Raw genomic sequence first — 24816 nt, forward strand, 5'->3', positions numbered from 1 at the left:
AAATCATCAGTTTCTTTAGAGTGAATTGAGTTATGGCAGTTTACATTAAGGATCTGAACTGATGATTTTAGGTTAGGTAAGCACGTGTACTATGAAAATTTGCAGTGCGCTTTGTAAATACAAGATGTCCAGAGATCACAGCTACAGAGTGTGGCTGATAAGCCCTCAAAGACATAACTAACTGAAATGCATTTTAGTGGGGAGAAGAGAAATGGTCTTGATTGTAGGACCAGTCAGGGTCTAAGAGCCCCACAAACCCTAGGAAATGAGTGGCTGAACGTCCTACATGAAGCAATTCCTTGCTGAGCTTTCTAAAAGAGTGGCAGGACAAACACTGCAGTTAAAGTTAACGGAAGCATGCTTGGCTTATCTGCTTTACTGAGCTCCCAAAGATATCAACTGTAAGCAATGCAATGGATGAACGGATTCACCACTGGCTTGTAATTTGCAGGTCTACATAAATCATTCAGATCGAAATGAGATTTGCAACTTACCCAAGCCCACAGAAGCATATTTTGCAGAAGCTTTTGTTAACAGAAATAGTCTGGCATGAAACACTGCCTTATATGCCATAATAATGTATTTATCATTTCATGTTTATTACTTTGTAAATGCAGTGCTTCATGAGCACAATAAAATGTTATAAATTCTTCTTTCTGACAGACCTGTTGCTGTTAAGGTGTGCAGGCAGACGACGAGGCTCAAGCCTGCGGTTTAGCTATCTGAACACATCTTGAGAGCTATTGGAGATGACATGAGAGACTGCTGGATATAACAAATGACAGAGCAAAAAGCTAACAAAAGTTACAGATTGTGCCGTGAGGAATGGCACGATTGGACAGGCAGTTAAAGGGGAAAGACAGCAAAACTGCAGAGGTAATTGAAGGGAGCACTGGGGGCTTTGGGGGGAGCAGAACTCGCAAGGTCAGGGGTACCAATGTAAGGGCTTGTGACTACCTAGGTAATGAAGCCAGAAGTACCAGATTGAGTACTGGAACCAACAGAAATGACAAAGTAATGAGGGGTGTGTTGTTTACTTGGGAAAACACAATGACAGAGAAGGGCTAAGGTGGATGGCAGAAGAACAAGCATGGAAAAAGAGAAAGAAGGGACAATAAGAGGGGGTAGTGACACATATGCAAGTCACTAACTGAGCCCTGTATCTGATCTCTGTGGAGACAGAGTTTCTATTCAAATGAGATTTTCCCCATTTACATTTTGTTCTTCTCAATAGTACTTTTGAGAAGAACATTTTGAGAAATGTTCTTTCTCAATTTTCTCAAGAAAGAGCAAGGCAGGAATTTAATAATATGCTGATCTGAAAACAATCAAGAATCCTCTGTTTCTGAAATGGGAATCACACTTTTAAAGAAGAACAAACATAAGCAGTTTGAGGTTTTATTTAGTGCTCATATCAGTCTTCTATGAGCTTCAGGGTTTTTCAGACTGGATTGCTGCCACATAATAGTATATGTCCTTCAAGATTGTGGCACTTTCAACTTCATGACAACTTAGATATAAGTCTAACATTACAGCTCTTTCAGTTTCATGCAGAGCTTGGCAGGGAAGACAGAAGAAAAAAAAGAAAAAAAAAAAACACAAAAAACCCCCCACACACAACAAACTCACATAAGGAAAAGTGAACTTGAGACCAGGTTGGGACTTGTGTATAAAGATATGGACATAATCTCAGGAGGGATCATGTATTTACATGTATTTTGGTTAACTTCAGATACTGTAGGAACATCTTGGAAAAACGAATAAAGTCTGGAAATCTATTACTGAAAACAAACAAATCACTGGCCTGATCGGAAATGCAATAGGACCAAGTCTATAAAAGAGAGCTCAATCCCTCCTTTTCCTCCAATTCCGAATGCTTTCAAGTAAAATCCTCATGGTTGAAGGGAATGAAAATGTTGCATTTTCCCCTTTCCCCTTCCCTTCAATCCAAGGTTTCTTTCATCCTGTCCTATTGCTAAAAGAAATTTCTTAGCACACCTCTCCTAATGCACTGAACTGTATCTTCTACCATAGGCCAAAGTATAGTTTAGGAACATCAATTAATGGGGGAAAAGTTTGACTGAAGGGCTACCATATTGGTTATAGCCAATTCAAAAGTACTGCAAGCAAATTTTATGTCTGCTCTATCAGAAATTGAAAGATACTTCAACCAAATACAAATTTTAAAAATCGTGGGTTTCTTTTTTAGATGTTTGTGTTAAGGAGTAAAGAAGATTTTGAATGTATGTGGATGATACACACATAAGGGGCTAGGAGAAGGTTAAGGAAATAAAAAGTTGCAGAAACATGGAAGAAAACATCAAGAAAGCACAGAGAAACATGAGCTCCAAGACAGACCAAGAAACTGAGAAGAGTATTTGAAGACTGTCAGTGAAGTGCCGTTAAAAAAATATCTGAGTAGATATAGGATAGGGTCTGTCAGGAGGCAAAGAAAGGTGTAAGAATGCCATAAGAAAGTCCTAAGAATCTCTTAGAGAATGAGATGAAATTAACGCTATCTTGCTATTCTGAATTTTCTAGGACCAATTCCTTATTGCAAAGTACTCTGCAGCAAAACATATATGGTAATTATCATGTAGCTCTGGCAAAGACTGTTATTTTTCTGTTACTATTCTAATGATTTACAAGTATGAAACATAGAGCTCATTAGGAGTTTTATAAGAAACACATGCCTTATATGATTGCTGCAGCATAATGACTTTTTATGTCAGCATATAAACCACTATGCTGCATGCACAAACCAGTGCAATTATCTCAACATACAGCTGCACTTTGCCAATCTGTTACACACCAGGACAAGTTCATATAAACCAACATCCTTACCTGCTGCTTTTCTAGGGATACAAACCAATGAGCAGAGTGTAAATGATTCAAGACAGACAGTATTTCTGCTACCTTTAATTTATCACATATACTGATATGTACATATATCTAATTTATTGCATCTACTTTCATCCAAGATCATATTAGCTAGCAATACTGAAAAAAAACAAACAAAACAAACAAAAAAAAAACCACTAAATATATGATTTACAAGTTGACTGTACATTTTCTTGAATCCTGTGGGAACAGTTTTAAGTTTAGTAGTTACTTAATTTGCAGAATTAAATATTTATGAGACCTTCCATTCTTCATCCTATCCCATTTACCCATTTTAAGTTGCACCATAAGAAACCTGAAAGATAAATAGTTAATTACTAGATCTACAGATCACTTGCCTAATTGTATGGAATATAGCAGAGATAATGAGCTCATTGTGAACTGCAACAGCCATATAACGTGGCTCATGAAACGCTGATGGGACTGTCCGCACTGCATAGCAGAGATAAACACCCCACAAGAGGAATAAAAATTCAGCTGTGAGAAGAACAAAAAGAAATAATTTGCAATTAGTTTTATAGATGAAAAAGGAAGGAAATTTGAAGCACTATAGTATCTTCTGTATATATGAGCAGATAAAGACAGTACACACTTGTAAATTTATATGTGCACACACACAGAAGCAAACACTTTCAGATATTGTTACTGTGCATCATGCATCTGGTTTTAATTTTAAACACCTCTTTTTTCCAGATCAGGAACCTTTGCATTCATGGTGTTTCAGTTTTTCAATATACAATCATTAAGACAATGTCTAATAATTTCTCGCTCATTTTTCAAATCGGGACTATAGCAACTTGATGTTATTTAAAATAACAAAATATGTTTATCTGTAGCTTTAGTTCTTGCTATAGAGGCAGCTACTGGTGCTACTACTAGACTACAAGTTTCTAAGTCAACAGTTTCATTTCAAAGGTTTGTAATTTAGATTAAACAATACATTTTGGATTAAAAATTTTCCACTGTTCATGACAGTTAATTCTGCTGGTGCCCATAATATTATGAGTCATTTCTGAGGGCTTAATGTAATTATATGAAATGACGTGTTTCTCTCTGTTAGGAGAAAAATGAGTAAAGGAAGAATGGAGGAGTAAAGGGTCAGGATCAGTTCAAACTATCCTGTTAGAGCTCATTCATCTGCACTCACTAGTCCTCTGGCTTCGTTTCCAGTAGACAGTCTGCTGTGACATCATTCAATTTGCTTTTGATATGAATGAAATAATTTCATATCCATCTCGAAAAACCTCCCCTTGCAAAAAATAAAAGCCTCAGCTCTGCCACATAGCTGTGAGTACAGCTGGCACCTTTACCTCTTGCCTTGTACTCTGGGCTGATGATGGCTGGAAGTGGTTATGTCTGCCCAGCAAGGTGCAATTCCCTATCAGACCCCTGCAATAATGGCACTGCTCCAGGACAGATTCAGAAATTGACTGTGGTTCTGTTGTTACTCATACACTGCTTTAGGCTTGGTGAACTTTTGCATCTAATCCAGTGACTGCTGTATTTTGTTAGTGACCCTCGCCTACATTCAGTTCTCTTGAGAGCATGTTTGTACATGTACTCGAGAGGAAAAAGAAGAATGGGAGGGATGGGATTGAACTCACCTATACTCAGCTACCGAGTAGTCAGGTGTCCAGCTCGGCCAGTGATCCTCCTGCTGCCTATGAACAACAAGCCAGCTCTGCAATGCAAATCATCACATACTAACATGGCAGGAGGTGCTGTGTCTCTCCTTAAAATTGAAAGCACTCCAATGATTACCCTAAGTATCTAGACTTTAGATGTCCTGGTAGGTGAGCTGAAGCCTACCATAGCTCCTCTGCTCTGAAATGAATTCGATCAGCTGCCTGCACTAAAGAAAAGTTCCTTATTCATCTTTTTGTTAGCTGGAATGGAAATTTGGAAATTCCATACTTTGTTGCTAGATCTTAAATTGCCACTGATTGTATGTAAAGAAACAAATTACCTTTACAGTAAAAATACAGTCAAATGTAATATAATAGAAAATCATTTCTTCCTCACACCTCTTTTCACAAATACATCTTATTATACTGTAACCAGAACAGGAGACCAGCAATATCACCCGATGGTAGTGATCATCAAATCATTATTGGTCTGGTTTGGATAAATGTCCAAATATTTGTGAACCCCCCATTATCAAAAGATTGAAGTAAAATATCTGCACTGTATAACTTATGAGATCAGTTCCTCTGGTTGCTTCTACTTATAACAGCATGTAACTGCTGCAAAGTACATACATTATCATAGTGTTACAGCATTTCAAAGCTTCTAATATCATATATGTAGTTAGATATGTTACCAGTGGAGTCTATTACTCTAGCTCCTTAAAAACACCTATGCAGGAATCACCTACAAAGCAATCTTGCTCCTGAAGTCCTCTCTGAGCAAGTGGAATACAGATTTTGCTTCAATGAAAAGAGATTAAAGGCTCCTTTACAAATGTTAGCAGTTTTGTTTTCTCGAGGTACACTTGTCTCGCATATGCAGAATTGTGGCACTGAGAGGTACTGCTCTTCAAAGTAATGACATTCCTTGCTCTAATTGCTCTGTATTGATTTCAGAAGAAATTGGAAAGAAAAGAATGCATTCACAGGATTAGGTTGCTAAAGCCAAATCACTGTATTGCACTGTCCTATGTTCTACGGATCCCCATATTTCAGCAGGCATCACAGAACATGCCACATAGCACATTACCTCTCATTTTGCCTTTCATCCAAACTGCTCCACAGTGTAAATTAATAAATGAATAAATAAATTATCAGTAGAGTTGCATAGATAATATAGGAGCTAATTATGAAGTAAGAGGCATACTACCCCAAAACACAGTTCATTTTTCTTTCTCTTCTACAACTGAAGTGAGAAGAGCCCCATGTCTCTTATTGTTAGAAATGACTAGTTACCATTGCTAATACAGGTGGAGAGTTTGAAAAAGTTGGGCTTTTAATAGCATGAAAATCCATGTGCTAAAAGTATTCCTACTTCAAATAAACAGGATGGGACAAATTTTGCTTATTTTTACCAATAAAAAAGAAACAAACAAACAAACAAACAAAAACCACAACACTGCTGCAACCTTGAAGATGTACGAGAATTATTATTTTTTTGTATGCAGACTGAAAAAAAATGTATTATCAGTATTTCTCAGAACACAAATGAAAGTGAGTAAGTCAGACCCAGATAGCAAGATGAATTACAGTCAGTGAACTGCATTAAGTAGGAGTGAATGATTCCCAGATCTGATTGCAAATTTCCCTGTTTTCATTTTCAGACTCAGTCACAAGGAGTTCCTAAGACAAGAGGGGATTTCAAAGCATTAGCATACTGGACCATAACAGTAGTTTGCACTGTTTAATGCATAATGCTTTAATGCATAATGCTTTGCACTGTTTAATGCATAATGCTTTACATTTAGAGCAGAACTGGCATTCCTGTCTGCAGATAATAATTAGTGTGACATCTGGTAACACAGATAGGAAATAGCTTTTGAAACACAAGGTAAAATAACAGAGTTCCTATAGTTGCTAAGCCCAATGATACAATAATTTCATTAGCAATAACAAAAAAAATCTTGCTTGAAAAACAATTAATTATCAAAACCACTAATTACACAGCTTAAATGCATTGTGCAGAAGTTGTGCTTGAGGGGGAAAATTGAATTCATATAATTAGCTACGGACTACTAGTGCATGTTGTAATGAGAAACTGAAGATGTTATAAAATTTTGCTGTATTATTTTCCAGTTGGTCTTTCTGGTTTCTCAACATCAAATAAGTTAGTTATATATTTAGTATACTTATGACAAACACAGGTGTAGCTAACTTTAAATTGGTAGACGGGATAGGCAGACAGTTAAATAGGTAAGAGCAAGATTCTTAAGCACCACTCATCTCTGAAGTCCTACTAGTTTTGTTTGTGGCACACTAATGACTCTCTTGCACAAAGTATCTTTTATGATTAAAATCTGGCTTGCTGAACAATTTTTCACCACAAGCCTGGTGTGAGAAAAGTGACTTCTTGACAATTAAAGGACAACATTAGCATAATGCAAGCCCACCAAGACCAAACTCAAAGCTCAAAATGCATAATCTTGTTCCTTTAAATATGATTTATCAAAAGGCCTAAAAAATATTCCATTTTTACTTATTAAGCAGAAGAACAAAAAATATCTTCTTTTCTTACTTTGAAAAATGATGGAAATTTCTAGGAGAGACAGCTGTCAACCACTATCTGGACAGGAAATGTGAAGTAAAAAAAAAAATAATAAAAAAAATAAAAATCAAGCTTTTAAAATACTCAGAGTAGCTATTTTGTAACTGTTCAAACCAGGCATTTCAGATTTTACTTACAAATCTGTGAGAGATAAGAGACTAAGAAAAGGAATAATTAAAGACACAAGTAGATGCACATATGAATGGAAGGTGAGATGAAAACATAATATGGCCTCAATATGCCATGTGCAGGGATTAATTAATCTTTAAATATATCTCTTGCTAGTTATCTATTTCTTATCCTTAGAATATTTTATCTGGGCTTTGCACTATCTAATGAACCTACTTATTTATATTTCTTGTTTTTTTTTTTTTTTTTTTTTTTTTAAAAAAAAGATCATTCCTTTTGTTTGCAATGTCCATCATGTTTTTTAAAAAATGGAGCATTTTGGAGCACTTAGCTCTGTTACCCAACACACCAGATGACACTGGATACAGCTGGCCTATTACTACTAACAGTGCACTATGTCTGCTCACCTGGGATTTCTTTGGGTCACTGTTCATACTCCACAACTTTTGATAATGAGGGACAATGATACGTTCACAGTATGTGATATGTTTCTGTTCTGTAAAGAAGGACACGCTCACAGTTGGTTTTACTGACTTAAATTACCTGAAGATCTGCAATAATATATGTACTAGGTTTTGGTAAACATTCAGTTGTCTGTGCTGTCAATTATTCTTTCATATTTAAAGCCAGTACAAAGCACAGCTCTGTCCAGAGACAGTCACAGAATCACAGAACTATGGAATCATTTGGATTGGAAGGGACCTTAAAGATCACCCAGTCCCAATGCCCCACGCTCAAAGCCCCATCCAGCCTGGCCTTGAACACCTCCAGGGATGGGGCACCCACAGCTTCTCTGGGCAACCTGTGCCAGAGCCTCTGCGACATCTTCTTGCATATGATGCAGGCTGCCCCACTCCTGCCCAGCCCCAGCATCTGTGAATTCTCTGTCCTCATTCACTGTGTACTCTGCAGATGTCTGTACTTCAGCTGACTGTATGGGACAGTGGAGTGAGATATGGGGAACTGAAAGCCATGATCAGAGTGCTGTTCCTGTCCTTTAGGATTTGGAAAAGTTAGACCTTCCTTACACTTGAATGGGCAACAGAAAAACACCTGCAGATGGCAAAGGGAGAAAGGTAGTAAGGGCATGACATCAAGCGTGGTAAGAAAAAACAGATTCAGAAAAGCAAAAATCACATAAGAAAACCTGAAAAGTCAAGAAATGTTAAACTCCTGATTTTTGAACTGGGACACTAACTCTTATTAGAGGCCTTAGGAAAGTAATCCATCTTTACCTCTCCACCTTTGTCCTCTCTAAAACTTGGACAGCACTAACATAAAAATATGTAGTCTTTATTTGCCCTCTTTTGCATGTGTAACCTTCAGTTAACCATACCATTTCTTTGGAGACCAGACTCATTTACAGCACTTAACAGAGCAATTCCAGAGATAAATCAAGGATGGCTAATAAAGAAATCTTTATAATTTGTTGCAAATGACATTTGGATGCTTAGTGAAGGAGAAAAAAGTATGCAGAGGGAAAAAGAAAAAAAAAAAAAAAGTGGTCTTGAGCACATGCAGAACAACTGAATTTTAACTTTGCACCTCAGTACTTCAGAGTTAAATGTCCCACTCAAGCCATGCTTCAGAGAGATGATCACAGAGCATGTTTTTCTTGCTAGCTGGGGGCCAGCTTCGAAATTTTTGCTGCAACTGGCAGCAGAAGTGAGCACACAGGGCTGTATTTGCAGCCAGTGAGACCCTATATAACATGTTCTGTACAGATTTGACTAAGCTCTGTAACTGAGCCAAAAGCATTGCAAAATGGACACCCAGATTAAATGGACCACATAACCCTAATCTTATTGCGCCTCAGTGCTGGCTGTGCAGAATGGGGATAATGCCACCTTGTCACTGAAGAATGGCAGTGGAAATAAATTTACCCAGATTTGTGAACATCTTAAATCCTAAACTGTGAGTTTCCTCCCTGCCCTGGTCTGGGAGGAAAGAGTTATTTTAGGCTGTCCTGGTTGATGCTCAGCCCTCCTCCCCTGACAGCAACATTCTTCTCTTGTGCCTCTTCAGGCCAGCCCCAAGGTAGATGCAGCCATGGCCTAGAGCTGCTACAAGGAGCTCCCTTGAGCCACCATCCCCATCCCCATGCTCACTTGCACTCTGTTGTCCAAAGGCTGCCTGCAAAAAGAAGACAGCCCTGAAGGTTTGAAGCCAGTTTTCATGACTTTGTATGATGTTCCATGTCTGACCATGCTGATTTTGCTTAAAAAGCACTACCACAGGACAAGAACATGACGCTGCTCTCCAGAGATGGTGAAATATTTTGCAGGCTTTCATTATAAGTATTTAAGAAGGGAGAGCCTTTTACAACTATGACCTTGACCAAGTCCATTTGGCATCCTGAACTTTACAAAACAGTATTGTTCCACAGCTGCACCATTTTTTCTTCAGATTTTGGATACAAACTATAACTCTCACTAAATCCACAGCATAGACAGGCTACAACTCATCTTCTTCTCCATCCCATTTCATCTCATCAAACTAATGTATACATTTTAAATGCCCTGTACTGAAACAAACTGCTCTGTAGATCTGGAAGCACAGCTCTTCCATCCATTTCCTCACTCTGAGTGCCTTCCGGAGCTGAGAGAGCTCCACTGTTAAACAGAAAAATCATGTCCTAGATTGCTCTCAATTTCCAGCCAGTGCAGTCTCTTTCTGCTTCACTGCATTCAATCTCCCACCTGGAGAGCTGTGCCATGTCATAGTAGAAGCTTTTTTCTTAGGCTGAAAGGATTTTCCTATATTTCAGCAAACTCTGGTTACATGCATAAGTCTTCAGTGCTGAATTATTCAAAGCAAGTTATAAATTATCCGTCTCTCTCAGCATACCTCAGGATTATTTCAATTAGCCAGGCACAGCAATAAAGAGACTTCTATGTGGAGTAAGAGTTGGTGTCAAATCCTGACATTTTTTCTCTACCAGAAGTTGGATTGTCTGTGGCTCTGCATGGTCCCCATGGTTTGAGGGTGACCTAGAGATGCCTTTTCCTGGCAATGGAGACATTGGAGACATATCCAGTGACCTGAGTGTGATATATATCCATGTGCCCCTTCCATAGGTGTCTCCCCACATGAAACTTAAGGCCTACAGTTTCCAGGAACTCCTCTCGTTTCTGCATGTTCCCTCTCTTATCCTTTATACTCCGTTTTATTCCTTCCTCTACCCAGATGTGCTGCCTTTCCTCAGTCTTTCCACAGGCCGCTGTTATTAAAGCCAGCTGACCACTCTTCTGGGCCTGTCATCCTCTTCACTTTTGTGTTGGTGAAAGAGGGAGAATTAGAATCAGAAAGATTTACCACCAGCAGCTGAAAGCAAGCTGAGTGTGGGACCTCTTCTCTCACAACTTAAAGAGGTTGCGATCGAATGCCAACAGGATCCAAAATACTTGAAGGTCTGGAAAGACTTCAAAGTACAAACGAGTGCTGCAAAGACAAGACGAAGTCATGGCATCTCCCAGCCTCTCCCAAAGCCACATCCTCCTGCAGGTGGTTCTGAAGAATCTTAAATGTGGTTAAGAGAACCTGTACATGGTTTCCCTAGCAGAAACATGTTGTAGAAATGGTGCACAAACAAAGGCTGTTGGCTTTCATCTGTGATGTAGCAGGTACAAAGAAAAAGCAGTGTTAGAGCAGGTGGCAATGCAACCCAAACTGCTCCAGCCATGAGTTCCAGCTACTTTTGAGAAAGGGAAACTGAAGAATGATGGCTGCTAATTGATAAAAAAATACAAACAAACAAAAAATGTACTTAAACAATGCACCTTCTGAGTATCTAATACGAGAACTGAAGCCAGATCTTTGCTGGTGCTGAATTCTAGCAAGTTCCTCCTGGCTAGGCTTTCCACACAGAGGAGGCTATAAACACTACTTGGAAAAATCAGTCCCTAGATGTCTCTAGACAGCACCCAAAAGGGATAGCTGCTCTTGACAATTTTGGCATTAAACTCTGTACATTGATGTTAAGGAGAACATGGCTTAAGAACACCCATTTGGAAATTAACAATTCTTCATTCATTGCATACTCTGAACAATGTACCCTAAATATGGCATAGGGCCACTTCTGATGGGGATAACAAAAAGAAATAATAATCACTCATTTGCTGAATACAGCAGAAAGCCTGTAGAAAATTTAATAAAGGGCTTTGTAAGGCTGTATTACAATGCTCTAACTCGGAACCGTATGGATGGTCTTAATTCCCAATCTGTCAGAGCCCATCCTGGCAATTCATCCCGTCTTTAGATGCAAAGATTATATAGGTTAAATATTATTAAATGAACAGGAGGAGGGAACTCTTGGGAACACAGACTGAAATGCTTACTTTGTTCCTTTTCCTGGCTGAGGGCATTCAGTAATCATGATAGAGCCTTGTGTTTGAAACTCTCTTTATAATGAGGACCCAAATCCTGAGCTCCCAATTAGTGTGCTGGTGCAGCAGCTGAGCCAGAGGAGCACAGCTCCTGCCAGCTGGGAATCACACAAGTGCCAGGGAAAAATACCTGGCTGCATTTGGTTAATACCTGCCTTTTACTTCTTGTTTAAGTAAAACATTGGAAAAAAAGCACACAAGGTGTATGTGGGAATTTTTAAAAACTACAGTTTAAATGCTATCTGCTTTAGGTAATACCCTGGCTCTAATGAAGTCAGGATCATTCACCTGCCAAGACCACCTCTGTTTTTTACTGGTGTTCGTGCATGCATGTTTACCTCTCTGCCTAGCTTTCCCTCTTGCCAGGGGCTTTGCACATTAAACTTATTTTGCAGTTCTTCCAGATTGTAAGAAACTTTTTCTTTTTTTAAGGACTGTGCTGATATTTGTTTTGTTTATATGTATTTTTCCTCAGGATAAAGAGTAATAGTCTGATTTGTGACACTGTCACAAATTACATACCACAAGTTTTTAAGCCGCTTTTTTCTAATTTGGAGTCAGAAATCAGGCTGTGGCAGGTAGAGGTGTAGAATATACCCAGGCCATAACAGAAAGGCTTTGTGGATGAGCTTTTTCAGGCCCTCAGGTCCTTCTCTAAAATCTGAGGTTGTGATCCACGCTGCCATGGCTTGTCAATGAGACAGGTGCCACAACCTCTAAAGTGATGCACAAACAAATACAAAGGAAATAAAAGAATCTAGGCAAGTGACAAATAAAATACCCACAAGCATCCAATCTCGAGGAAAATGCATACTGACTTACATTACATTACATAGATAAAATAAGCATTTACTGAATGCCTATTTCTCTCATCGGCATAGCACAAAGCACAGAGGGTAATGTTAGAAATGGTGACAACCTTTATGTCTAAGTCCTTACTTCACTCAAAGAGAGCATCCTCTCAAACTTAATGGAAATGTAAATATAAAACATTCACTGCCATAAAAGTTTCTCGAGATGGAGCCTAAGTAGTGTGATTAGTATGGAAAATGCTCCATAAATCCTAACTCAAATAATCTCTGGTAGCATAAAGGCTTCATCTCATTATGACTTTTTAACAGAGCCTTGTTAATTCTCACTTCACTAATCTGTGACCTTGAAAATTCCCTCTCCTCATTTCAGTGAGACATTGACAGCAGAATGAAACAGTGAGGTATTGGAACCGGTATTTGGAATATACTCCAAAATATGCAATAGTTTTGTATAAAATCTTGTGCCTGGCTAAATTAAATGAGATAACAAGCCTTTCATAAATTAACAACTGGCATTTTTATTTTGGTATTTTAAATGAAATATCATAATCTATCAATTAATTTGTAACATAGAATCTTTTCCTAGGCTGCTCCCAGTCAATTGCAGAAATAAAAGGAGTTTTGCATTACATGTATTTCTCCTGACATCTCTTTGATATAAGTACCTGTTTTTGGAAGTAGATCCTACTGTCTGTAAGCTTTTCAGACTGCTGTTAACAATAGACACCTGAAAGTGCACATGCACAGATATGTGTAGAGGCACACATATGTCAGTACAGACCTGTAGCTGTACAAATCCTGGCAGCACTCATGTGACTCTGCAGTTTACTGAAGACTTGCACAAATGTAACTCAACTCTGCTTATAAGGTAGTTTGGGTGAAAAGGCAAAATGCCAGAACAAAAAAAGCTCTGTCCAATTTTGTTCAGGCTTGAGAAACAGTTTTGCCTCTACTACCCCTGAGTATATTTTGGAAAAAAAAAAAAAAAAAGAAAAAGAAAAAAGAAAAACACTTTAAAAACCCGTCTAGGTGTAAATAAGTCTTCAAAAACAGTCTTTGTTCTTTCCAACACTAGGCATACAGCAATTTACATCATTTCTTACAATAGGGGACTATTGGTACTACTCAGCCATTAAGATCTGAGTTTTTATTCAGTTTACTAGCACAGCTGTAAGATCAAGAGAATAAAAAGATTTGTTTGCCATTATGCAACAACCACCAGTATCAAAGTTTTAATAATACTACACTGCATTACTGGCTGTGAAATGCAGTAAAATTTTCATCCAAAATGGCTCAGTGCAGATGACATCATGTTCTACATTTAATTCTCTCCTGTTATTAATTTTACAACATCTCTGGTGATTATACTGTTGCATTACAGCAAGGCATAGCTATATTTTATCAGCATACACCTACAAAAGGATCCAGATTGAGACACATTTCAAGATGTACTCATTTATACTCTCTGTGTGGTTTACCCATGAGTACATTCACAAATGAGGTAGCCTGAGAGATCTTACATGAAGGAGGGAAGAGCAGAGCACAGGGATGAGAGGGGAGACAGAGCAGCTTAGACCCATGGAAAGTCCTTGGGGAAGCTGGAAGCAGTGGTTTGTCCTTTAAAATGGCTGTGTGTTACTACGCACTGGCCTTCTGTACAGAACTCAGAGAAAATACCCCAAATACCCACAGGCTGCTTCTATCCATCTCGCCTTCACTTTCACAAGGAGGATACCCCATTACCTCTCCCTCATCCTCAGCTGCAGAGATCTGTCAGTGGGATATCCATAGGGAGGAAAGGAAAGGGCAGAAAGGTAAGTTTTCACTTCAGATTTCAAAACATTGACATATTTCAGATGGTGGGTGGCACACCTATGTAGTACTGGAAACGAGGGCTCTAGGCGCAGATGCTCTGAAGTTGTCCAGCCACCAGGAAAGGGTATGTTACGCCATATAACTGAACGCTGGCATGGGGAAACCACTTTTAAAATAAAGGAAACAAAGGTGTGTCATTTTTCTCCTTGGTATGATGGATTTCTGCAGGGTGGCATTTTTTAGCTCTTGCCTATCCCAAGCACTGACAACACTTCTAGCAAACGTGTTAAGTTGGGAAGTTTGATGGGCATTTCCTATTCCTGTTACTTCAATACTAATTTCTGTGCAGTTATGAAAGAGTGCTCTAGCAAGTTCTTCTCTCCACGTGACAGCTCTGTCCAGTTCTGTGGTGCAGAAGCACAAGGCCTTTGTTATTTCTGCCAAAGTTTCTCATGTGTAATAGTGTAGAATAGCTAGATACATTCTGCCTTCAAAGATGACAGCTCTTGAGCACCACTTTGTTACTACAATCCAAGTTACAAACCTTTGAAAGTCATAAAATTCTCAGTATATTTTAATTATACTTCTCAGACCATTTAAAAAACACCTATGCCAATATTGCATTCTCCTCAATGTTTTTCAAGTGATGTTATGCATCCTGATAAAGCTTTAAGATATTCTAAAAGAAGGAAAATGTAAAGAAAAGGCAACTAAACCTTAGTTTAGACATTAGAGGATAAGCTAGAAAATGAACATACCAACAGCCATCATGTAATCCCAGCGGTCTAAGAGGCACATATTGAAGATCAGGTGGTCAGATGTTTGTCCTTGGCCAATGAGTGGAATGTTTCTCTCCAAATTTTGGGTTATTGCAGAAGTCCAGCCAACGAGGAACCAAAAGACTACCAGGAGAATTACAGCCAGCATCCTCATCACTCGCCCACCTGTCATGTATGGAATACGCTGAGCAGTTCGGGACAGGAATACCTTTAAAACCCTGAAAAATTCAGACATGGCAGAATTAAAAAGAGAACTAACTGTGTTGCAGGAATTAGATTTTCATTTTATTTCACTATCAGACTATTAAAAAAAATATATCAACATTCTCTCCCTTGACAGTATATAGAAGAGTAAAATTTGAAACATTATATAGTTTCATATTCATCATATTTAAATGGAACAGATTGCTGCCCAGAGAGTGCTACAGAGCACTAATAGAAAATATTAGCTATACTTATGCTAGAGGCATGGATTCACATGCTGTGTTGTCAGGCTATTTTCTACCTTCCAGCTCCCAGTGGAAGACTTCTGTCTTTGGAAAAGGGAAGGTCATATCCATAAAACAGCAACCATGTGTGAGATTTTATTTTGTTATGATGCTGTCTGTCTGCTCATCCCAAATCATACAATTCCCCTATTTGATATTCTTCCCATAGACTCTGATGCTTACAAGACAACATCCTGTTCCTTGTAGAGGTAACTGTGGAAGGCACTTTCAAAGTGAGGGGTGAACTGTTTCAGTGATTTTGTCCTCAAAGCCACTCCACTTCTAGATTCCTGAGCATGAGCATGACTACTGAATACTCTTGATATCCACATGGAATTAATTATCACTGAGGTTTAGAAAAAAAATAATTTTTTAATAAAGTTGAGTTTTTAAAAACCCTCAAATATTTGCAGTGTACCAAGCTCCTCAGCCAGATCCCAAATCATTTCATGGCCAGGCCTGCACTTTCAGCAAAAAAATCACACTCCAGTTCAATATTTATGCTTATTTTTGCCTAAAAGGAAGCAGAAGCAACCGGCACTGTCTCTCAGACAAACAATAATGCAATGTCTTTTAAGGCAAAAGCACAAAGTCTTTTCTACATCCATAAAATGAATCAGCATTTGACTACAAACACAGCCCTCACAGTGTGCGTTAGGTGAAGCCAGAGATCTGAATATGTTCAACATTATTCAGCTGTTTCCCTCCCAACAGTCACTCCACAGGGAGTCACAGGTTTTGATCCTTCCACGTCTGATTGATGTTCTCCTCTCCCTTCCCAGATGCTAAGTGTTTTATATCTGAAGTAGGTTCCCAAAGACTTTGGGAAGGACAGGCAGAAAATTCCACAGAGGCGAGGCAGACAATTTCCTTCTGCCTTTATCAGCCATAGCACTGTTGTTCCAGGCAATGCCAGTAAATCCTCATTTTTTAGAACACTAAAATTCAATATGAGCAAAGTTTTTCTCCTCCATGTTGTGAATGACAATCAATACTTAGCCTCTTGGAAGGAAGGAAAGAGATACTCTTTTTGTGATGAAATCAGAAACATCATCTTTTCACTGCTGTTGTTTGCCATTTGAGAAAAACCTTACCACACGTTTACGAAGCTTTAAGAATTTGAGAAATCATACAAGCTATCTGAGAACAGCAATAAACTCCTAATTCCTTTGTATTTTGGCTCTCCAAAGGCAATTCTTGGTGATTCTACTGAACTGTGAACCTTTTCTGAACATAACAAGCCTGGGCTCATTAATTTTTTTCCAGTACTAGCTCATTAGCTGCTGACTGTGAAACAGCTTTCATGGGGAGTGGGGTGGCCTGTCTACTTATTGATCTAAGTAGAGTGAAACAAATAACGTGCTGCAATAGAGCAGTCAAAAAACCCTCCAATTTGCGTTTCTTTTTTTTCCCTCATCTTTTTCACAAAAACAGGCATCCATCACCACCACCATTTATATCTTCAAAATATAGGCCTACATGTAACCTAACCTCTAATTTATGTAAAATATATATATATATTTCTGAAGAGCTATCAGAAAAACTGTGTTAGACTTGCAATGTTGAAAATCTCCCTTCCAAAGGCTGAGGCGTGAAAGTGCTCAACCAGAACACGAGGTCCAGTGTTGCAACTCCCTTGTCTTCCTGTGGCAATATGAATCCAAACCCACATCGCTCACCACCTCATCACTGCCAGACACATCCTCAGTCTCCCCTACATGTTACTGAGCCTGTATTAAAGCAGAGACATGTACCCAGGAAGTTCCCCTCCTGAAAACATCCCTGCTCACCAGGCTGGAGCACCATTCTCCTTCCTGTACCTCTGACTCATATACTACCTAAGTTCACCCCCAAAGTTTAACTGTTGTGATATGAGACCAAATTGCCTGGGAACTGTGTGTTGTCTGATGACTGGTGCTTTCCATCAGAAAGGTGGTTCAAATCTCTGCCCTGAGTTCTTGGTAGACAATACTCAGTCCTCCTTTTCCACACTGTATCTATATATTGGGTTGAAAAAGTTATTGAGCAAATGAGAGAGATTTCTCACAGGGAGGTAAGATATAGAGCTTCTGGGCTACATCTATATTAAGAAATTAAATATGCCCAGATGATGGAGTTCCAGCTCCCAGAAACATTTTCAGATGCCACTTAATTTATGAATATGTATGTAGCCATGGATTCAAATTCCTGAACAAATTGATGTTTAATCATGAGTATCAAGTAAAGCAATGCCAACTGAAAAAACTCCTCTTCCTGTCTATCCCCAGAACTCCTGATTGTTAGAAGCATTGGACACTGTTTGAGAGGTATTGCCTCTGATCTAAGGCAAAAGAGGAAATATAAGCATCCTCCTCAGCATCTTCTAGCTCTATTACCAGATAAAACTGTTCAGCACATGCGATGCACTTTCATGCACTGCTGTTGAATAATCCAATCATCATTTTCAGTGAAATGTCGTCAGCTCTGTTTACAGGCAGATCAGACATCACACTGTGATGTGCTCTATCTACTTTGCTGGAAGACATTAAAAGCTGCCTTTAAGCAAAGCTTTGACCTACAGACAGTACAGACAACATTAAAGCCAGTTTGTGATAGCCATCCTTTTAACAGAGTAAGAAGACAGTTCAGGCTGAATGAACTGTCTGGAAACTACTGAAGGTAACCCCCAACTCTGCTGCCTGCACCACCAAGTCATCTGGGGAGAATTAAGCTCTGTGATCTGAGGCCTTGGGCTTGGGCTTTTTGTTTTTTTTTTTTTTTTTTTGGCCTGGATCTATATAGCTGGATGATGTGAGGGCTTGATTGCAAACATTGAGAGCAGAGAGGAGCGGGCAGCCCAGCAGACAGGAGGAGAAGAGGAGAAGTGACCAGAAATGGAAGGACAGAGCACCCTGGTTCACAGATCCAGCTGGGATCGCCAGCATAGGGACTGCAGCCAAAAGCATGTGGCTGCTGCTGTAAAAAGTATGTCCTGAGACATAATGTATAATCTTAGAAAATAAATAAGATCATACTGAATTTTCAGGTCATATCAATAATTCACCCTGTGAACAGAAAGCGTGGTCCTCAAACCATGAGCTGACTCCATAAGTGGAAGGAACAACAGGTGAAGGGTCCTGCTTTGACAGCAGTGACCTGGCACGGTTTGTTTGCTTTTTATTTCTAGTTATCTGTCATTTTGTGGCTTTACTGAGTCATCCTGTCAAACTGTTCTGTTCCAGACTGATGATTTTTATTGTGATATGAAAGCTACATCAGAAAGATTAAGGGTCAAGAGCTCTTATGCAGTATATTGACTTCCTATGGGAGAGGGATTACGCCTTATCTGCTTCTTCTGGAGTAACAGTGAACAGGAGACCAGTTACTAGAGCTTGCAAACTGATGTGATCCCACTGAGAACAGAGAAGAGGTACCTATGGCCCATGTACGGCACCATGCCAATGCAAAGAAAACTCACACCTTGCACTTGACACATACATCCACACACACAAATACTGAGTGTGGGTTTTTTTTCCACATCAGGGAAGATGACTAAAGGAAGAACATCAACACTGAAGGCCCAAGACCTCACAATTTGTATTTAGATGCACTCATACCACAAGTCACTGTCTCTTGGCTATAAAGGATAAAATCTTGCTAAGAGATCCAAATAAACAGCTTTTTCAAACACACCTCAGCTCAAAGTCTCCAAATCAGTCTTGTCTAATTCCCAAATAATTTCTCAAGCCCTTAGCATAAAATAGGCATGAAGCCCAGCATGGAATAAACTTAATGAAATCAGGGTGATTTTTTTCTTTATTGAATCTGGCCATCTTAAACCTGAGCAACCTGGGCTGAGAGCTGCACCATGTCAACAGTGTGACAATGGCATGGTGAGACTGTGTCATACACACAAAATCACAGAATCACAGAATCATAGAATGGTTTGGGTTGGAAGGGACCTTAAAGATCACCCAGTTCCAACCCCCTGCCATGGGCAGGGACACCTCCCACCAGACCAGGTTGCCTAAAGCCCCATCCAGCCTGGCCTTGAGCACCTCCAGCGATGGGGCATCCACAGCTTCTCTGGGCAGCCTGGGCCAGGGCCTCACCACCCTCACAGTAAAGAACTTCCTAATGTCTAATTACTGATTGAATAGTCTTGTGTTCTGAGTGATCAGAGAAACAGTGATATCCTTTTTTCCTTAACAAATTATATTTACCTTCAAAAGTGCAATTTTGAAAATATAGTTTCCTTGATACTTTCCACACAGTTTTAAAGTAATTTTCTATTACAGAAAACCACTGTAATACAAATAGTTCAGATATATGGCTAGAAAACAAAGCTGTGAAGAACTGTGAATATGTGTTAAAAATATATTTTATGTCAGTGCCTGCTAAAAACTACCATTAGTAAGCAAAGCAAAGACCCATAGGTCATGACATAATGCTAACCCACTCAATATAGTACTTTCCTAGATTATTTTTAGATTTTAGATTATGTATTGCACTGTGCCTTTAAAAATAGTCATATACCACATGGAGGAAGACTGGACTATATATAATGTGCCACTGAAATGTTATAAAGGTCATTCGCCAGTGCTTTGATGAAAGTCCCAGTGCTGGATCAATATATAGGAGATAAACCGTGCTGCCATAATTTCCAAGAGTTTGACCAGACTGAGGAAGGTCATAAATTACAGGAGGGAAATCACAGGCAGTTCAAGGGAAGGCTCAGGGTATGAGGGGCAAAAAGCAGCCCAATAGTTCCCCGCTGCAATCAGAACCACTCACTCATTCCCATATGAGCACCACTGGACTCTCAGTATCATGTATATTTAATAATACAGAAAGAGTCTAAAAATATGACTTGTTTTGATGAAAATGTATTGAGTTGAAGTAGCTTTTGTCTGTCAGTATGTGGGTAAGCCTGGAATGAGCTAACTTAATTATTTGTGGTTTCTTTAAATGTACCCAGATTCTAACACTTTTCGTGCTCTACATATGCTATATTTTCTTCTTTCACCTGCAAGTCTAAATTCCCACCTGAGGGAAGCTCAGTTTCCTGGCAGAACATAGATCAAAAAGTTTTGTCTGTCTGTGGCTGATTCCAGGGATTGTAGCTGGAGTCTTTTGACAGATCAGCTGGCGCTTGCCGTTCCCCTGTGCCCCCTCGCTCCCCAGCTCACTGCCCTGCTGCGCGCATCTGTTCTGCTTGGCTGCTGGCCCCCATACCAGGAGGTGCTGCAACTGTGTGTGTGTGTGTTGCTTTTGGAAGTGCTTTTGTTCATATCACCATTCAGGTAGGTCTCATCAGCCACGGCAATTCCTTAGCTGGACTTGCCCATCCTGGTGGATGCACCAAGCACCAGGAGCTGAGAAGTAAGAAGGCTCAGCTGGGGACTTGCCGTGTCACGTAACCAGGCTTCAGTGATGCAGACCAAGTCTCCTTATTTACAAAATCCTCAGCTGCTTTGTGCTAATTATCTCTTCTAATAAACCACTTAATGCACTAATGCCCCCAGGAATCCTGCTGAGATTAGCAGAACTGCAGAGTGCCAGGGAAGCATCTGACCCTCTGCTGTCAAGTCCTGACCACGCAGAGCTCCTACAGAGCACTGTGACAGTAACTACGTATGCTATAAGGGCCCATCTCTCTGACCCCAGACAACTAGCGGTGGCATGTCTCGTGTTTGCCAGTTACTCATGTTTAAGGTTATGTCACACAGTTACATTCAGGGCACCAAAATCAAGAGCTCATGACCACGGAACCCTGTGTGAGATTCCTAAAATGCTGAAAATCCAGGATGTTGGGATAGGGATAACACCACCTCTTCCTGAATCTGCTACTGAATGGTTAATAAAACCATTTCAATAATTTCCTCCTGGTAGACAGGTTTAAATAATTACATCCCTCACTTGTTAAAAATGAGGTCAGCTCCTCAGACATTTTTCTCCATAAGCAAACCAACCCCGTTGAGCTCTTCTTCATTCAAATTCGAGGTGATTCTGTGGCAGAAACGTTAATTCATATATCGTTAAGACTCCTGCCGCTAGGACTTGAGTCTGGAGATCATAAATCCTTCAGGCTACACAAGCTTTGGCTAAGCTAATTATTTGCTTCTTAAAAATCATCAAGTGCTTATTAACTTTTTGTAAATCTAAAGCCATTCAGTTCTTTACTCCTATCAAAGACTTTCAGAATAGGCAGCAGAAAAGATCTCAGAGTCACAGTTTATCAGGAAGCTTATGCTGTGAAAACACATTCAAGCACTGCCTGCCAGTAATCCTCTCCTACAACAGGTCAAGCACATTTTCAAGACGATCATTACAAAATTTGCTTCACAGGGTGTTGTGGAGTTGAACTTACAAAGCCAACGCCCCTCCTGCTCCAAGCTGACAATGTTTGCTTTAACAAAGGCTGATGAGTAAAAGCAGTGGGGATGGCACAAATCCCCTTCCTTGTTAGTGCTGCTCCACACAGGCATTCACTCCTGCTGAAAACACTCACGGACGATTTCAGCAACCTCTCTGAATGTCAGAGGCATTTTCTAGTGACCAACAATAAGGTAGCCTATGTCAAAGCTTGCATTTTAGTTCTCAGATAGGCACACTACAGATAGCAAAAGTCTTGCCATGGATAAAACCCAAATCCAGACGAAAATAAATTTGGGGGTGGTTACATGTCTTGATCCAGAAAGACCTTCTTTCCTTTCTGCTCCTTCTTAGTTCACTGGCAAGCACTACACTTCTGATTAGAGAATGATAAGCCCAAATTAAAAAAGACAGTACTTTTTCAACATTTCTAATGTGGTCATGAAAGCAAAATACCTCCTTCCTTTTAAGCTAATGTCAATAGATCCGGTGATCCATTTGCACAATTTGAAGAATTGCTGCTTTAAGAAAAACAGTACTTATGAGATCTTCAACTGGACTGGACAGTTTAACAATCAAGATATACACTACATGTTACACCACTCTTATAAATTTAACTGATTTGATTATTTCATTGAAGTAATATATATGAAGAATGCATGGCTTCTCCCTGGATCAAAAAACAGTGAACAAGAATCTGCCAAATTTGAGGGAATTACAATTCACTCTCTTAGCAGTGTTTTATTCTGAAGACTGGACTATATATTAATAGCATAATTACAGACCACTATATACTTTACTTTTTGAGCAATGCACTAAACAGTAGTCAGCAACTGAAGAAAACAACATAACCATAATTTCATAAATGAAATATCTTACTGTTCAAAGATGGAGGTATCATTGTTTTCCCCTTTGTATCCCATGGAACATGTGGCTACTAACTCTCTTCTTGAAACTATTAGTTCATGTGTGCTACACTGTGGATTGGAAAAGGTTTTCAATAAAAAGACCTCATTAATTTATTGAGTTTTTATCTCTAATTTCATAGCAAATTTCTATACTAAAGCACCAGAAAATCAAATTTCCTTTTATGCGATCTCCTCCATCTTACTAGCTACTTTAACAACATTAAAAACTTTTAATAGTGCTTTTGCAATAATATCATGTGATTCTGTTATGAATTTTCCACTGCAGGATCTGAGATCCCATAGCCTGAAGGCCAGATGTGGCTCTCTCTCCATTTCACATGGACTGGGGCAGTTACTGGCTACCATCACTGGGAACCCATTAATGTGCAGACCAGTAGAGGTGTTTGAAGCATCCCCAGCCTCAGCAATGAGAAGGTTTCCCATCCCTGCTCTAAAGGAACAAACTAGTCGACTTCCAAGATTTAAGAAGAGAGTCTGAGTTTGGGTTTGTCATCAGTGACCAAATGACTTCTCTGAAAACTCTTCTTGTGGGGGGAGATGAAAATTAATTTCCCCTTAGGAGATGAATTATTTTCTCTGTAGACAGCTTCTCAAGCTGGTGCAATTTTCCTGAGGATCTTCATGCTGTATGTCATATCTGGTGTTAGTTTTACATGTAAGATAATAAACATACAATTATTTAGGAAATGTTGATGTTAGTAGACTTCTCTGATGGAAATTACATTGCTCTGTCTGTCAATGAACTGCTGAGCAAGCTCAGGAAGAGACCTGAGAGACAGCAGGGGGTGAAAGCAGGAGAGATGGAGTAGACCTGGGAGCCCGAAAACAAAATTTCCAAGAACCGTTGAAAACTGTGGAGAGCATGATGCAACTTCAAAACTCACTAGGTTAGATCAAATCTAGACCTCCCTGCAAGGACACAGTACACAAGTGAAGAATTAGGTATAAATACTGCTCTTTCCAGTCTTATTCATCTATTTGTCTCAATTTTTATTTATTTATTTATTTTTTTCCATTTAAAAAATCAGTCACCTCAGCTGTTCAGAGAGAATGTTAATTTTCTGACTCTTCCCTTTGCCTTTTTGGAGAAGGTTCCTGTAGAGAAGGTGCGTGGACTCAAAGCTGTAGCTGGCTGTTGGTTTAACTGCATTGTTGGAGGACATTCAAGAGAAATATTTTTCAAAATAAACTGGTTCTCTAAGATAAAAAGCTGGCAACAGCAAAACAAAGGATCAAGTTTGCTTTGCCTGGATTTGGCATCAACACATTTGGTTTTAAGTATGTTGCCTTCAAAAAAGTTTCAGTGGGAAGAAAGAGACGAGGAGAGGTGCTGTGTCTGTGGAGTGCTCACTAAAGCACTCTGCAGAGCATTGTTTCGCACAAATCTATCTCCTCAAATGACTTGCAAGCACTTGTTTCCTTTTGGTTTCTGAAATTACGTTAATAGGCACCACTTAAAAATGACAATCCATTATTAAAGATGCAGGAAGCAAACAGCAGCAACTGAAAGGACAGGAACTTCTCCTATCTGTATATACATCACCATTTTTTATGCCTCCTATTATCTTTTGCAGCATAGTTTTCTCCTTTCTCTTTCTCCTTTCTCTTTCCTTCTCTCAAAATGTTTCAGGGCTGAAAGTTACTTTGAACTGGCTGAGAGAGGCTCACAGAGCTGCTTCCATGTCAGATGGCCAGGAGCATGTGTGCCTTTACGTGTCCAACCAAAGCCATAAAAATGTTGACATTTTTCATCATGACATCCTCCCAGTTTTATTGCTTCATCACTGATCATATGCAGATATGGAAACCTGGTTTTCTAAAGAAGAAAAGTTCCTGATTTCCAGCTGACATTAATGAGGTCTACATGAGTACAACTTCCAAGATTTATGCTTTTCTCACAAATTAATACAGTTAATATCTGGAAAAAATCTCTTTTCCTACTAGCCCATGTAAGCTAATCATGCAAAGTTCCTACATATCATCTCTCAGTTAAG

The 24816-nt window shown here is 39.3% G+C and overlaps 1 protein-coding gene across 1 annotated transcript in view; it reads right to left on the reverse strand.

Annotated features, from left to right (window-relative positions):
* GPR158 (G protein-coupled receptor 158) overlaps positions 1-24816 on the reverse strand; it is a gene marked incomplete at both ends in the record, with an annotated part of 191109 nt that overhangs the window by 4741 nt on the left and 161552 nt on the right. The window contains 2 exons of the mRNA XM_084282726.1: positions 3240-3378; positions 15031-15269. Coding sequence (XP_084138852.1) covers positions 3240-3378; positions 15031-15269 — 378 coding nt within the window. The remainder of the gene's footprint in view (positions 1-3239; positions 3379-15030; positions 15270-24816) is intronic.

Source organism: Netta rufina (assembly GCF_964035555.1).
Source record: "Netta rufina genome assembly, chromosome: 2".
NCBI classification, from domain to species: domain Eukaryota; kingdom Metazoa; phylum Chordata; class Aves; order Anseriformes; family Anatidae; genus Netta; species Netta rufina.